General features: G+C 65.9%; 2 protein-coding genes across 5 annotated transcripts in view; both read left to right on the top strand.

Moving 5' to 3' along the window:
• The window catches only part of CHD3 (chromodomain helicase DNA binding protein 3), a 45,866-nt gene extending 32,736 nt beyond the window's left edge, over positions 1–13,130 (top strand). For all 3 annotated transcript variants that reach the window (XM_066208467.1, XM_066208468.1, XM_066208470.1), the window contains 13 exons: positions 820–953; positions 2,578–2,722; positions 4,180–4,342; positions 4,812–4,924; positions 5,112–5,247; positions 6,158–6,256; positions 7,088–7,201; positions 7,298–7,406; positions 7,621–7,753; positions 8,441–8,636; positions 10,177–10,340; positions 11,349–11,478; positions 12,696–13,130. In XM_066208467.1, coding sequence (XP_066064564.1) covers positions 820–953; positions 2,578–2,722; positions 4,180–4,342; positions 4,812–4,924; positions 5,112–5,247; positions 6,158–6,256; positions 7,088–7,201; positions 7,298–7,406; positions 7,621–7,753; positions 8,441–8,636; positions 10,177–10,340; positions 11,349–11,478; positions 12,696–12,790 — 1,731 coding nt within the window. In that variant the 3' untranslated portion in view covers positions 12,791–13,130. The remainder of the gene's footprint in view (positions 1–819; positions 954–2,577; positions 2,723–4,179; positions 4,343–4,811; positions 4,925–5,111; positions 5,248–6,157; positions 6,257–7,087; positions 7,202–7,297; positions 7,407–7,620; positions 7,754–8,440; positions 8,637–10,176; positions 10,341–11,348; positions 11,479–12,695) is intronic.
• Positions 13,131–13,508: 378 nt separating this feature from the next.
• LAMTOR4 (late endosomal/lysosomal adaptor, MAPK and MTOR activator 4) lies at positions 13,509–15,840 on the top strand. Of its 2 annotated transcripts, none has more exons than XM_066208489.1 (4): positions 13,509–13,989; positions 14,145–14,250; positions 14,905–15,022; positions 15,522–15,840. In XM_066208489.1, the coding sequence occupies exons 1-4, from the start codon at positions 13,985–13,987 to the stop codon at positions 15,617–15,619; spliced, it is 327 nt and encodes a 108-aa protein (XP_066064586.1). In that variant the 5' UTR covers positions 13,509–13,984; the 3' UTR covers positions 15,620–15,840. The 2 variants fall into 2 exon arrangements, with proteins under 2 accessions (XP_066064586.1, XP_066064587.1); XM_066208490.1 differs by having other exon boundaries at positions 13,515–13,987; positions 14,170–14,250.
• Positions 15,841–15,868: the final 28 nt, after the last annotated feature.

Here is a 15,868-nt window from a genome sequence, read left to right as displayed (position 1 = left end):
GGACTGGGGACAGGGATGGGGACAGGGATGGGGACAGTGACATGGACTGGGGACAGGGATTGGGGACAGGGACGGGGACAGTGACATGGACTGGGGACAGGGATGGGGACAGTGACATGGGCTGGGGACAGGGATGGGGACAGGGATGGGGACAGTGACATGGGCTGGGGACAGGGACGGGGACGGGGACAGGGATGGGGACAGGGACGGGGACGGGGACAGGGATGGGGACAGGGACATGGATTGGGTACAGGGATTGGGGACAGGGATGGGGGACAGGGACGGGGACAGGGGTGGGGACAGGGACATGGATTGGGTACAGGGATTGGGGACAGGGATGGGGGACAGGGACAGGGACAGGGACAGGGGTGGGGACAGGGACAGGGGTGGGGACAGGGACAAGGACATGGATTGGGGACATGGCTGGGGACAGGGCTGAGAGCTTGGGGACAGTGACAGGTGTTGGGGACAGTGACAGGTGTTGGGGACAGGGACGAGGCTGGGGACAGTCCTGGGGCCGTAGGGACATCCCTGGGGGCTTGGGGACAGTGACGGGGATTGAGAACATTCAGAGGGGCTGGGGACAGTCACAGGGCTTGGGGACAGTGACAGGAACTGGGGACATCCCACGGCTTGGGGACATCTCTGGAGCTTGGGGACATCCCTGGGGCTTGGGGACAAGGCATGGGGGGGGTCTCTGGATGCCGGTGTTCCCTCTGTCCCCAGTGTCCCCAGTGTCCCCAACCCCCCCGATGTCCCCGATGTCCCCAGTCCCCCGGATGTCCCCCGGTGTCCCCAGCGTCCCCGCTGTCCCCGCAGGTGCTGGGGTTCAACACGAGGCAGCGCAAGGCCTTCCTGAACGCCGTCATGCGCTGGGGGATGCCCCCCCAGGACGCCTTCACCTCCCAGTGGCTCGTGCGGGACCTGCGCGGCAAAACCGAGAAGGAGTTCAAGTAGGTGACACCTGGGCACACCTGGGGACACCTGGGGACAGCGGGGGGACACCGGGGAGGGCGGTGGCACTGGGGAGGGGCGGTGGTGTCACGGACGGGTGGTGGCAGCAGGGACAGGAACAGGTGGTGGCACTGGGGACAGGTGGTGGCTCCAGGGACAGGTGGTGGTGTCAAGGACGGGTGGTGACACTGGGGACAGGTGGTGGCATCAGAGATGGCTGGTGGCATCAAGGACAGGTGGTGGCCCCAGGGACAGGCGGTGGCAGGGTAGTGAGGTGTCCGTGTGTCCCCATGTCCCTTGTCCTCGTGTGTCCCCCCTGTCCTCTGTGTCCTTTTGTCCCCGTGTCCGTTTGTCACCGTGTCCTTATTGTCCCCGTGTGTCCCTCGGTGTCCCCCCATGTCCCCTGGTGTCCCCCACTGTCCCCTCATGGCCCTCTGTGTCCCCTGGTGTCCCTCGATGTCCCCCCATGTCCCCCAGTGTCCCCTGACAATCCCCATTGTCCCCCCCAATGTCCCTGATGTCCCCGCTGTCCCCCAATGTCCCCCAGTGTCCCCAAATGTCCCCGTGCCAGGTGATGAGCCCTTACTCATCTGAGCGCCCTGGCTGTCGGTGTTCCTGGGGACCGGACGAGGCCGTGTCCCCCTCAGGCCGACACAAAGTCACCCCCGATGTCCCCAAGTCCCCTCGGGGGGCCGGGACTGGCCCAGGGGACGCCAGAGCGGTGGCAGGTCCCCGCCACGACCGGCACAGCCCCCGCGGGCGCCGTGACGAGGGGACGGGCTGATGGTGCGGGGACACCGGGGACTGCGGGGACTGCGGGGACACTGGGGACACTGGGGACACTGGGGACACTGGGGTCATCAGGGACACCGGGGACACTGGGGACAGCGGGGACATTGGGAACAGTGGGGACACCGGGGACATCAGGGATAGCAGGGACACCGGGGACACTGGGGACAGCGGGGACATTGGGAACAGTGGGGACACCGGGGGCAACAGGGACATTGGGGACACTGGGGACACTGGGGACTTTGGGGACACTGGGGACACTGGGGGCAGGATCTGTGGCGACAAGGGACACTGAGACTTTAGGGACAGGATCCGTGGGGACGGTGACCCCGGGGCAGGGTGTGCAGTGGCGGTGGCCCTGGCTGGCAGTGGGTGGCACAGGCAGTGACAGTGGGTGGCAGCGGGTGACACAGGAGGTGGCACAGGTGGTGGAAGTGGCCCCAGGTGACAGTGGGTGGCAGCAGGTGACACAGGAGGTGGCACAGGTGGTGGAAGTGGCCCCAGGTGACAGTGGGTGGCAGCAGGTGGCCCCAGGTAGCTGTGGGTGGCCTGGGTGGCACAGGTGGTGGCAGTGGCACTAGCGGTGGGTGGCAGTGACGGTGGCAGTGGGTGTCCCGGGTGGCAGTGACAGTGGGTGGCAGTGGCCCTGGGTGGCAGAGGTGGTGGCCCAGGTGGCAGTGGGTGTCCTGGGGTGGCAGTGGGTGGCAGTGAGTGGCAGCGGGTGTCGCGGGTGGCCCAGTCGGTGACCCTGGGTGACAGCGGGTGACCCTGGGCGGCCGCGGGTGGCCGCGGGTGTCCCGCGTGTCCCGGCGTGTCCCTGAGCGCTGTCCCCAGGGCCTACGTGTCCCTGTTCATGCGCCACCTGTGCGAGCCGGGCGCCGACGGCTCCGAGACCTTCGCCGACGGCGTCCCCAGGGAGGGGCTGTCCCGGCAGCAGGTGCTCACCCGCATCGGCGTCATGTCCCTCGTCAAGAAAAAGGTACGGGGACACCTGGGGACACACCTGGGGACACACCTGAACACCTGGGGACACACCTGGGGACACACCTGGGGACACACCTGGGGACACGCCTGGGGACAGCCTGGGGACACACCTGGGGACACATCTGGGGACACACCTGAACACCTGGGGACACACCTGGGGACACACCTGGGGACACGCCTGGGGACAGCCTGGGGACACACCTGGGGACAGCCTGGGGACACACCTGGGGACACATCTGGGGACACACCTGAACACCTGGGGACACCTGGGGACACACCTGGGGACACGCCTGGGGACAGCCTGGGGACACACCTGGGGACACATCTGGGGACACACCTGAACACCTGGGGACACCTGGGGACACACCTGGGGACACGCCTGGGGACAGCCTGGGGACACACCTGGGGACACACCTGAACACCTGGGGACACACCTGGGGGCAGCCCTGAACACCTGGGCACACACCTGGGGACACACCTGAACACCTGGGGACACACCTGGGGGCAGCTGGGGATACCCGGGGACACACCTGAACACCTGGGGACACCTTTGGACACCTGGGGACACACCTGGGTCGGTTTTTGGGGTCCCCCAAGCTGCTTCTCTGGGGCCTTTTAGGATCCCTTTTGGGGGGTTTTTGGGGTGTGTTTTGGGGTGTGTTTTGGGGTGGGTTTTTGGGGTGTGTTTTTGGGGTTTTTGGGGTTTTTGGGGTGTGTTTTTGGGGTGTGTTTTGGGGTGTGTTTTTGGGGTTTTTGGGGTGTGTTTTGGGGTGTGTTTTGGGGTGTGTTTTGGGGTGTGTTTTTGGGGTTTTTGGGGTGTGTTTTGGGGTGTGTTTTGGGGTGTGTTTTTGGGGTGTGTTTTTGGGGTGTGTTTTTGGGGTGTGTTTTGGGGTGTGTTTTGGGGTGTGTTTTGGGGTGTGTTTTGGGGTGTGTTTTGGGGTGTGTTTTGGGGTGTGTTTTTGGGGTGTGTTTTTGGGGTGTGTTTTGGGGTGTGTTTTTGGGGTGTGTTTTGGGGTGTGTTTTGGGGTGTGTTTTGGGGTGTGTTTTTGGGGTTTTTTGGGGTGTGTTTTTGGGGTGTGTTTTTGGGGTGTGTTTTGGGGTGTGTTTTTGGGGTTTTTGGGGTTTTTGGGGTGTGTTTTGGGGTGTGTTTTGGGGTGGGTTTTTGGGGTTTTTGGGGTGTGTTTTGGGGTGTGTTTTTGGGGTTTTTGGGGTTTTTGGGGTGTGTTTTGGGGTGTGTTTTGGGGTGTGTTTTTGGGGTTTTTGGGGTGTGTTTTGGGGTGTGTTTTGGGGTGTGGTTTTGGGGTTTTTGGGGTTTTTGGGGTGTGTTTTGGGGTGTGTTTTGGGGTGGGTTTTTGGGGTTTTTGGGGTGTGTTTTGGGGTGTGTTTTTGGGTTTCTGGGGTGTGTTTTTGGGGTTTTCAGGGTCCCCGTGACCCCCCCGTGTCCCCCCCCAGGTGCAGGAGTTCGAGCACATCAACGGGCGCTGGTCCCTGCCCGAGCTGGCCCCGGAGCCCAGCGCCGACTCCAAGCGCTCGTCCCGCGCCTCCTCCCCCGCCAAGACCGGCCCCCCCAGCCCCGAGCAGAGCGGCCCCCCCAGCCCCGGGACCCCCACGCCCGGTACCGCACACGGGGACACCGCGGGGACACGGCTGGGGACGGGCTGGGGACACCTGGGATGGGAGTGGGGAAAGGGGGTGGCATGGGATGGGGGGGACAGGGGACAGGTGGGGACAGGTGGGGACAGCATGGGGACAGCATGGGGACAGCATGGGGACAGCATGGGGACAGGATGGGGACAGCCAGGGGACAGCATGGGGACAGGATGGGGACAGGGGACAGGATGGGGACAGGATGGGGACAGGATGGGGACACCCAGGGGACACCCAGGGGACAGCATGGGGACAGCATGGGGACAGGATGGGGACAGCATGGGGACACCCAGGGGACACCCAGGGGACAGCATGGGGACAGGATGGGGACAGCATGGGGACAGGATGGGGACACCCAGGGGACACCCAGGGGACAGCATGGGGACAGGATGGGGACAGGATGGGGACAGGACGGGGACTGATGTCCCTGTCCCCAGCCACGCCGGCGCCCAGCGAGCGCGGGGACGGGCCGGGGCCACTCCCCGACAGGGACGACGGTGACACCAGGGACGAGAAGGAGCCCAAAGGGCCCGAGAAGATGGAGACAGATGTGAGTGACACAGCTGTCCCCAAGCCTGTCCCCAACTGTCCCCAGCGCTGTCCTCACCCTCCTGTCCTTGTCCCTGTCCCCTCCCCGCCGCTGTCCCCGTGTCCCCCCCTCGTTGTCACCCTCGGGGGTGGGGGTTGATGTCCCCTTGGGGACCCCGAGGACGGTGACAGCCCCTCGGTGTCCCCAGCCCCCCGCCCCCGAGGCGCCGCCGTCCCCCGGCGATGGCAGCGAGGCCGAGGGGCCGCGCAAGGGGGAGGAGGAGGAGGGAGCCGGCCACAGGGACCCCGAGGCCGAAGGGGCCCCGGCCCGCGAGGAGCGGCCAGGTGAGACCGCCCTAAATACCCCGAACCCCCAAATCCCGGGAACCCCAAATCCTGGGAACCCCAATTCCCAGAAAACATAAATCCAGAACCCTGAAATCCTGGAAATCCAAAGTCCTGGAAACCCCAAATTCTGGAAAAACCCCAAACCCCAGACACCCCAAATCCCTGGGAAACCCCAAATCCCAAACCCCCCAATCCCAGACACCCCCAATCCCAGACCCCCAAATCCCAGATCCCCCACCCCAAACCCCAAAACCCCAGATCCCAAACTCCAAACCCCTCAAACCCCAGACCCCCCAAACCCCAGACACCCCAAATCTCAGACACCCCAAACCCAAAACCCCAAACCCTAGATCCCAAACCCCAGACCCCCCAAACCCCAAATCTCAGACACCCCAAACCCAAAACCCCAAACCCTAGATCCCAAACCCCAGAGCCCCCACACCCCAGACACCCCAAACCCCAAAACCCCAGATCCCAAACCCCAGACCCCCCAAACCCCAGATCCCCCACCCCAAACCCCTCAAATCCCAGACACCCCAAAACTCCAAATCTCAGACACCCCAGACCCAAAACCCCAAACCCCAGATCCCAAACCCCAGACCCCTCAAATCCCAAATCTCAGACACCCCAAAACCCCAAACCCCAGATCCCAAAGCCCCCAGACCCCCCAAACCCCCCAATCCCAGAGCCCCCAGAGCCCCCAGACCCCCCAGAGCCCCCAGAGCCCCCAGAGCCCCCAGAGCCCCCAAACCCCCCAATCCCAGAGCCCCCAGAGCCCCCAGAGCCCCCAGAGCCCCCAGAGCCCCCAAACCCCCCAATCCCAGAGCCCCCAAACCCCCCAGAGCCCCCAGAGCCCCCAGACCCCCCAAACCCCCCAGACCCCCAGAGCCCCGTGTGGGTCCCGCAGGGGCCGAGGCCGACAAGGGGCCGGGGCCGGACAAAGGGGACGACAAAGCCCCGGAGGAGGAGCCCAGGGAGCGCCCGGGGGACCCCGACCCCAAAAGAGGTGAGGGGGCGGGGCCTGGCGGAGGGGGCGGGGCTTGCCCGGGAGTGGGCGGGGCTTAACAGAACGGGCGCGGCCTAACATGGAGCGGGATGTGCTTAACGAAAGGGGCGTGGTCTAACCCGTGGCGCGCGGGCCTGAACAAAACGGGCGGGGCTTAATCGGGAGTGGGCGGTGCTTAATGCAAGGGGCGTGGCTTAACCCACCCCTTTCCTCATTTATCAATGGCCGCTTATCGGGGGGTGGGGCTGGGGGTGTCCGGGGGGGGTCAAATGTGTCCCCTGTCCCCTCAAACGTGTCCCCTGTCCCCACACATGTCCCCACATGTGTCCCCTGTCCTCTCACGTGTCTCCTGTGTCCCCTCACGTGTCCCGTGTTCCCACACATGTCCCCAAATGTGTCCCCCGCCCCACACGTGTCCCCTGTGTCCCCACACATGTCCCCTGTGTCCCCACACGTGTCCCCACATGTGTCCCCTGTGTCCCCACACGTGTCCCCACATGTGTCCCCTGTCCCCTCACGTGTCCCCCGTGTCCCCACACGTGTTCCCTGTGTCCCCACACATGTCCCCTGTGTCCCCACATGTGTCCCCTGTCCCCGCATGTGTCCCGTGTCCCCACACGTGTCCCCACACGTGTCCCCTGTCCCCACATGTGTCCCCCGTGTCCCCACACGTGTCCCCTGTCCCCACATGTGTCCCCTGTGTCCCCACACGTGTCCCCAAATGTGTCCCCTGCCCCACACGTGTCCCCCCACCTGTCTCCTGCCCCACACGTGTCCCCTGTGTCCCCACACATGTCCCCCGTGTCCCCACACGTGTCCCCTGCCCCACAGAGGAGGTGAAGGCGGACAAGGAGCCCCGGCCGGACGCGCGGCCCAACGGCCGGAGGGACGACAAGGCCGAGAAGCCGCGGTTCATGTTCAACATCGCCGACGGCGGCTTCACGGGTGAGCCGGGGGACACCGGGGACACCCTGGGGACACCCTGGGGACACCCTGGGGACACCCTGGGCCCCGCTGAGCCGCTGTCCCCCCCGTGCCCAGAGCTGCACACGCTGTGGCAGAACGAGGAGCGCGCCGCCATCTCCTCGGGGAAGCTCAACGAGATCTGGCACCGGCGCCACGACTACTGGCTGCTGGCCGGGATCGTGCTGTATCCTTGGGATTCCGGGGGTCCCCGGGGCTGGGGACGGTGACGCCGCGGTGCGGGTGACGTCACAGGGAGGGTGACACGGTGTGGGGGACTGACAGCGGCGAGAGGGAGGGTGACATCCGCGCTCGGCGTGCTGGATGTGGGGGGACGTTGGGGACGGGGTGATGCGGTGACAGGGTGACCACGTGACCCGGTGACAGTCCTTAGCGCTCAGCCACGGCTACGCGCGCTGGACCGACATCCAGAACGACGGCGCCTTCGGGGTCATCAACGAGCCCTTCAAGGGCGAGGCCTCCAAGGGGAACTTCCTCGAGATGAAGAACAAGTTCCTGGCGCGCCGCTTCAAGGTCAGCGCCCGCGGTGGCACCGGGTGACAACGGGGTGACAGCCAGGGTGGCACTGGGGTGACACCAGGGGCTGGGATGGGTGGGAAGGAGGATGCTGGGACACCTGGGTGGGTCCCTCAGGTGTTGGGTGGGGTCAGGGCTGGACCCACCAACAGCTGGATCCTCCAGGTGTTGGTGAGGTCGTAGATGGGTGTGTGCACACCTGGACCCTCCAGCTGTTGACGAGGTCATGGGTGGACCCACCAACACCTGGACCCTCCAGGTGTTGAGATCAGACCTGAACCCACCAACACTTGGACCCTCCAGCTGTTGATGAGGTCATGGATGGGTGCCCGCCCACCCGGACCCTCCAGCTGTTCCCAAACCCCCCCGACCCCCTCATGTCCCCCTCTCCACCTGTTGACGAGGTCATGGGTGAACCCACCCACACCTGGACCCTCCAGCTGTTGGGTTTCCTCAAACCCACACCCACCCACACCTGGACCCTCCAGCTGTTGGGTTTCCTCAAACCCACACCCACCCACACCCGGACCCTCCAGCTGTTGCTGAGGTCACGGATGGGTGCCCGCCCACCTGGACCCTCCAGCTGTTGCTGAGGTCACGGATGGGTGCCCGCCCACCCGGACCCTCCAGCTGTTCCCCAACCCCCCCAGTCCCCCCCTGACGCCCTCGTGTCGCCCTCCCCAGCTGCTGGAGCAGGCGCTGGTGATCGAGGAGCAGCTGCGCCGCGCCGCCTACCTGAACATGACGCAGGACCCCAGCCACCCGGCCATGGCCCTCAACACGCGCTTCGCCGAGGTCGAGTGCCTGGCCGAGAGCCACCAGCACTTGTCCAAGGAGTCGCTGGCGGGCAACAAGCCGGCCAACGCCGTGCTGCACAAGGGTAAGAGGCGGCAGGGCCGGCGCCGCGCCCGCCCCGCCGAGCGCTCGCCCCGCCGCTCCTCTGTACCCGCCGCGCGCGCCGACCATTAAAAGCTGCGGGTCTCCAAACAAACCAAAACGCCGCCTCCCGCTGTGTGTCCTTGCTCCGCGCGCGTGTGGGGCGGGCGGGGGGGAGAAAGGGGGTTTGGGGAGGGGGAGGACGAGGTGGGGGGAGAGCCGGGGGGGACGGCGGGAGGAAAGGGGGAGCGAAGGCGGTGCCAGGTGAAAAAGAACCGGGGCGGCGCGCGCGAGGAATCGGAGCGAATTCGGAGTCTGAGAAGAACGGGAGTAGAGCCGGGGTAAAGGCTGAGGAAGAGTCAGGGAGTGAGTTGGGAGTAAAGCGTGAGAAGGATCGGAGCGAGCTCGGCGTAGAGGCTGGGGGAAAGCCAGGAGGGAAAGTCTGAGAAGCCGGAGTGAGTTTGGAGTAGAGTCGGAGAAAAATCCGAGCGGGTTTGGAGCGAGTTTGGAGTAAAATCTGAGGAAAGTCCAAAAGTGGAGTCAGAGAAGTCGGAGTAGAGGCTGAGGAAAGTCAGAGTGCAGCGAGAGTAAAGTCGGTGTAAAGTTGGCGCGACGCGCAAGAAAAATCGGGGCGATGCGTGAGAAAAATCGGAGTGAACTTGGCGTAAAGTCTGAGAAAAATCGGAGCAAATTTGGCGTAAAGTCAGATTCAAATGGGAGTAAAGTCTGAGAAAAATCAGAGTGAATTTGGAGCGAATTTGGCTGGGAGAAGTCGGAAAGTAAAGCCAGACAAGTCGGAGTAAAATCGGACAAGTCGGAGTAAAGCGGGAGTAGAGGCAGAGTAGATTTGGAGTAAAGTCTGAGGAAGATCAGAGTGAATTCGGAGTAAAGTCAGAGAAAGGTCAGTGAAGTCGGAGTAAGCTCGGAGTAAGGAGGGAGGCACCGCGGGGCTCCCGGGCTGTGGCTTGGCGCTGAGGTGGCTCTGCTGAGTAGCTGCGGTGTAAAGCTGGTGTAAAGCTGGAGTGTGTCCCTAGTGCCGTCCTGTGTGTATCCCTGGAGTAGTTTACGCCCCGATCCCCCTCCCTCCCTCCTCACCCCGGGGGGTGTTTTCGTGGAGTATCCCCGCGGTGCATGCTGGGAGTAAGGCCGGAGTAATCTCCGGCGTGCGTGAGGCGCGCCCAGGAGTAAACCCCGCGTAACTCTAGAGAGTCCATCGGTCAGGAGCAAACCCCGGAGTAAATCAGGAGCATCCCCCCCCCCCCCGAGCGCTCCCAGCCTACTCACAGCCCCCTCCCCCTGAGCATGCGCCGAGTATCCCCGGAGTAACTCCCAGCTCCTCCCTCTCCCTCTCCCCACCCCCTGCTCTCACGTGAGTATCTCCCGCCCGCCCCCCCTCCCCCCGAGTAAGCTGTGAGTAACCCCCGAGTAAGCTGTGAGTAACCTCTGAGTAAGCTGTGAGTAGGCGCGGGGCGGCCCCGCGGGCGCTGACGGGCGCCCCCCGCCCCTGTTTTTGTCTCTGTGCCCCCGCCCGGCCCCGCCGGCAGTGCTGAACCAGCTGGAGGAGCTGCTGAGCGACATGAAGGCGGACGTGACGCGCCTGCCGGCCACGCTGTCCCGCATCCCGCCCATCGCCGCCCGCCTGCAGATGTCCGAGCGCAGCATCCTCAGCCGCCTGGCCAGCAAGGGCACCGAGAGCCACCCCCCGCCCGTGAGTGGCCCGCGTCGCCTTGGCGACGTTGTCGCCGTGTCACCGTGTCGCCCCGACACGCTGGCACCCTGCCCCGGGAATGGCCCTTGGCCCCGGGGCGTGCTCGGCCTCAGCCCGGCCAGCAGGGACACCGAGAGCCACCCAGCCCCGGCGGGGAGTGACCCTTGGGGACGGCCCCGTCACCCCCGGGGACAGCCCCGTCACCCCTGGGGACAGCCCCGTCACCCCCGGGGACAACCCCGTCACCTCTGGGGACAGCCCTGTCACCCCTGGGGACAGCCCCGACACCCCTGGGGACAGCCCTGTCACCTCTGGGGACAGCCCCGTCACCCCCGGGGACAGCCCCGTCACCCCCGGGGACAGCCCCATCACCCCCGGGGACAGCCCCGACACCCCGTCAGCATGGCACAGTGTCACCCTGTCACCCCTGGGGACAGCCCCGTCACCCCTGGGGACAGCCCCGTCACCCCCGGGGACAGCCCCGACACCCCTGGGGACAGCCCCGTCACCCCGTCAGCATGGCACGGTGTCACCCTGTCACCCCTGGGGACAGCCCCGTCACCCCTGGGGACAGCCCCGTCACCCCGTCAGCATGGCACGGTGTCACCCTGTCACCCCTGTCACCCCCGGGGACAGCCCCGTCACCCCATCAGCATGGCACAGTGTCACTCTGTCACCCCTGGGGACAGCCCTGTCACCCCTGGGGACAGCCCCGTCACCTCTGGGGACAGCCCCGTCACCCCGTCAGCATGGCACAGTGTCACCCTGTCACCCCTGGGGACAGCCCTGTCACCCCGTCAGCATGGCACAGTGTCACCCTGTCACCCCGTCACCCTGCCCCGGGAATGTCCCTTGTCACCTCGGGGACACCCCGCACTGCCATGGGGACATTGTCCGCTTGTGCTGCCATGTCCCCACCACCCTGGGGACACCCCGGGGACACCCCGGGGACACCCGGCCCCCCCGTGTCCGCGGGGGAGGTGACAGCCGTGTCCCCTGTGTCCCCAGACCTTCCCGCCGGGGCCCTACGCCACCCCCCCGAGCTACGGGGGCACCTTTGGGACCCCCCCGGCCGGAGCCCTGCCCCCCCCCGGGGGAGCCAACTACAGCCAGATGCCACCGGGGTCCTTCATCTCCGGTGAGGGGACACGGGGGACACGGGGGACACGGGGGACACGGGGGGGGACCCCAAAAACGGGGACGTGGGGTGGGGGGCTCCTAAAAACGGGGACATTGGGGGGGGAGGTCTGGGGTCCCTGAGGGGGGGTCCCGTGGGTGGGGGGGTCACTCAGGGGTCACTCAGGGGTCACTCAGGGGTCACTCGGGGGGGGTCCCGTGGGTCGGGGTCACTCAGGGGTCACTCAGGGGGGGTCCCGTGGGTCGGGGTCACTCAGGGGTCACTGGGTGTCATTGGGGGGGGTCCCGTGGGTCGGGGTCACTCAGGGGTCACTCAGGGGTCACTGGGGGGGTCCCGTGGGTCGGGGTCACTCAGGGGTCACTCAGGGGTCACTGGGGGGGTCCCGTGGGTCGGGGTCACTCAGGGGTCACTCAGGGGTCACTGGGGGGGTCCCGTGGGTCGGGGTCACTCAGGGGTCACTCAGGGGTCACTCGGGGGGGGTCCCGTGGGTCGGGGTCACTCAGGGGTCGCTCAGGGGTCACTCGGGGGGGGGTCCCGTGGGTCGGGGTCACTCAGGGGTCACTCAGGGGTCACTCGGGGGGGGGTCCCGTGGGTCGGGGTCACTCAGGGGTCGCTCAGGGGTCACTCGGGGGGGGGTCCCGTGGGTCGGGGTCACTCAGGGGTCACTCAGGGGTCACTCAGGGGTCACTCGGGGGGGGTCCCGTGGGTCGGGGTCACTCAGGGGTCACTGGATGTCACGGGGGGGGTCCCGTGGGTCGGGGTCACTCAGGGGTCACTGGATGTCACTGGGGGGGGTCCCGTGGGTGGGGGTCACTCAGGGGTCACTGGATGTCACGGGGGGGGTCCCGTGGGTCGGGGTCACTCAGGGGTCACTCAGGGGTCACTCGGGGGGGGTCCCGTGGGTCGGGGTCACTCAGGGGTCACTCAGGGGTCACTGGGGGGGGTCCCGTGGGTCGGGGTCACTCAGGGGTCACTCAGGGGTCACTGGGGGGGTCCCGTGGGTCGGGGTCACTCAGGGGTCACTCAGGGGTCACTGGGGGGGTCCCGTGGGTGGGGGTCACTCAGGGGTCACTCAGGGGTCACTCGGGGGGGGGTCCCATGGGCGGGGGTCACTCAGGGGTCACTCAGGGGTCGCTCGGGGGGGGTCCCATGGGCGGGGGTCCCCCGGTGCCCCCCTGACCCCCCGGTGCCCCCCTGACCCCCCGGTGCCCCCCCAGCCGCCAACGGCCCCCCGGTGCTGGTGAAGCGCGAGGCGGAGGCGCTGGACAAGAAGGAGCCGCGGGGGGGGGAGGTGATCTGCATCGACGACTGAGGGAGGGGGAGGGGCGGCGGCCCCTCCCCCACCCCCACGGCGCGGCCCGGAGTCACCCCCCCCGAGCAGGGTGGGGGAGGGGCGGGGGGGTGGGGTTTTTTTGTTTGGGGGGGTGGGGGAGGGGCGGTGCGATTATAAATATGAATTATATAAATATGAAATTTATCCGGGGCGGGCGGGCGGGCGGGTGGGGGAGGGGCCGGGATCCCTCCCCTCCCCCCCCCCGGGGTGGTCACAGGGGCCCTCCCCCCGCCCCTCCCCCACCCCTCCTCCCCTCCCCTCCCCTCCCCCCCCGGGCTCTTGTTTAACCGCAGCGAATAAACCCCGGATCCTTCCTTGGCTACCGAACACGGCTCCGCGCTGGCCCCCGGGGGCGTGGCTACCGGGAAAGGGGGCGTGGCTACCGGGGAAAGGGGCGTGGTTACCGGGGAAAGGGGCGCGGTTACCGGGGAATGGGGCGCGGTTACCGGAGAAAGGGGCGTGACTACCGGAGAAAGCCGCGTCGTTACAATGAGGGGGCGTGACTACCGGGGAAAGGGGTGTGGCTACAATGAGGGGCGTGCCCATCATCGGGGCGTGGCCACTTTGGGGATGGCCTCGTCTATCATGGGGCGGTCGTGGCCACCGTTGGAATGGTTCTGGCGACCATGGGGGTGGTCTTGGCTAGCGTGGGGGGCGTGGCTACCATTGAGGGGGGCGTGGCCACCGTGGCTACCATGGAGATGGCCGTGGCCACCGCGGCTCAGCTCTGGGCTCGTGGCCGTGGCTGCCGTGGCGGAGGGAGCGCCGCGGCCCTGCGGGCGGCGATTTCCGGTTTTATGAAGGGGTTTTTTGGGGCGTTTTGCCCAAAATTTCCGCATTTTGGGGCGGGACGGGTGAGAGCTGGAGAACGGAGCGGCCATAGAGAGGAGCGCGGGAGGGCCGACCGTCACTTCCGGTGTTCTGGAGGAACCATAGAGAGGAGCGCTGGAGGATTGAGCGTTACTTCCTGTTTCCTGGAAGAACCATGGAGAGGCGCGCTGGAGGACTGAGCGTCACTTCCGGCCCGCCGACCCAGCGAGCTCGCCGCTCCTCCCACCACGTGATCACACAGCCGGCTCTGATTGGCGGGCGAGCGAAGCTCTGAACCAATCAGGCTTCGGGGGGCTTATTCAGGGTGGGTCACGTGACCGGAAGAGAAGCGGGAGCGTCGCTATGGTGAGGACTGGGAGAGACTGGGCCAAACTGGGAGGAACTGGGGGGGACTGGGGGGGACTGGGGGGACTGGGAGAGGCTGCGGGGGGCGGCGCTGGGTGTTACTGGTCCGATTCCGGTCCGTCCTGGTTTATGCCCGTCCGTCCTGGTTTATACTGGTCTATACTGGTCCGAACTGGTTCCAGACGTCGGCGCTGACGCAGGGCCTGGAGCGGCTCCCGGCTCAGGCCGGGTACCTCGTCATCAGCGACGGCGCCGTGCTGGCGGTGAGGGGGGCGGGGCGGGGGGCGGGGCCCGAAATTTGGGGAATTTGGGGGGGAAGTTCCCGAATTTTTTTAGGGGGGGGGGGGGTCCCTAAAACTGGGAGGAGGAGGAGACAAAAACTCGAGGGATGGCGGAGCAAAAAAACTTGGGAATTTTTGGGGTGTCCTGGGTGGTTTTTGGGGGCTCCTGGGTCGATTTGGGAGCTCTCAGCTCATTTTTGGGTGGGTTTGGGTCATTTTTGGGTGGGTTTGGGTGGTTTTAGGGTGATTTTGGGGTGTCCTGGGTGGTTTTGGGGGGTCCTGGGTCGATTTGGGAGCTCTCAGCTCATTTTTGGGTGGGTTTGGGTCATTTTTGGGTGGGTTTGGGTGGTTTTAGGGTGATTTTGGGGTGTCCTGGGTGGTTTTGGGGTGTCCTGGGTGGTTTTTGGGGGCTCCTGGGTGGTTTTGGGGGGTGTTTGGCTGTCTCTGAGTGGTTTTTTGGGGTGTTTTGAATAGTTTCGGGGTGTTTTTTGGGGGGGTTGGTTCTCAGCTCATTTTTGGGGGATTTTTGGGCTTTTTTTTGGTTTTTTTTTTGGCGATGGGGGGGGGGGGGATATTTTCCCCCAGAATTCCCGAATTTTCCCCCCGTTTTTTGTCCTTTCCCCCTCCTCCCGCCAGTCCTCGGGGGACCTGGAGAACGACGAGCACACGGCCACGGTGCTGCAGGGGCTGGTGGCCACGGCCCTGGGGCTGCGCCTGCCCCGCGGCCACGAGCCGCCCTTCCGCCGCCTCTCGGGTGAGGGACGGCCCCAGCGTGTCCCCAAATGTCCCCAAAGTGTCCCCAGGGGTCACCGCAGGGTCACCGCAGGGTCCCCAGGGTCATCAGGTGGCACCAAAGTGGCACCAAAGGGGTGAAAAGTGGCACCAAAAGGGTCCCCGGGGGGGGATTTCAGGGGGAGTTGAGGGGAGTCAGTGTCCCCAAATGTCACCAGAGTGTCCCCAAGGGTCACCAGGGGGTCACCAGGGGTGGCAGGTGGCACCGAAGGGGCGAAAAGTGGCGCCAAAAGGGTCCCCGGGGGGATTTCAGGGGGGTCTGAGCTCTCCCGTGTCCCCAAAGCGTCCCCAAAGTGTCCCCGAAGTGTCCCCAGGGTCCAGGGGCTGGCCCTGTCCCCATTGTGGCCCTGTCCCCATTGTGGCCCTGTCCCTGATGGCCCTGGGGACCCCGGGGACCCCGGGGGTGGCCCTGGCGGTGGCCCTGGGGACCCCAGTGGTGGCAGTGTCCCCGTTGTCCCCAGTGGTGTTCGGCGAGCACTCCCTCCTCGTCACCGTCTCGGGACAGAAACTCTTCGTGGTCAAGCGCCACCACCACGTCCAGGAGCCGGTGGCCGTGTGAGGGAACCGTCCCCAGATGTCCCCGAAGTGTCCCCAGAGGAGGTGGCACCGTCCCCGGCCGCCTTCCCCTGTCCCCAGAGTGTCCCCAACCCCACCCCTCCCCCCCGTGGGGACAATAAACGACGTCCGAGGGTGGCTCTGGTGCTTGGGGAGCTCCTTGGGGACAGCCAGGTGACGTCAGGTGACATCCAGGCCACCCCTGGGGACGCCCAGGTGACAATCCAGGTGACATCCAGGTCTCTTTATTGGC

Source organism: Chamaea fasciata, unplaced genomic scaffold, assembly GCF_029207755.1.
Source record: "Chamaea fasciata isolate MVZ Bird 193981 ecotype frontalis unplaced genomic scaffold, bChaFas1.0.hap1 SCAF_260, whole genome shotgun sequence".
Classification (NCBI taxonomy): domain Eukaryota; kingdom Metazoa; phylum Chordata; class Aves; order Passeriformes; family Sylviidae; genus Chamaea; species Chamaea fasciata.
Note: the sequence above shows the minus strand (reverse complement) of the source record. Positions and strands in the feature narration are given on the sequence as shown.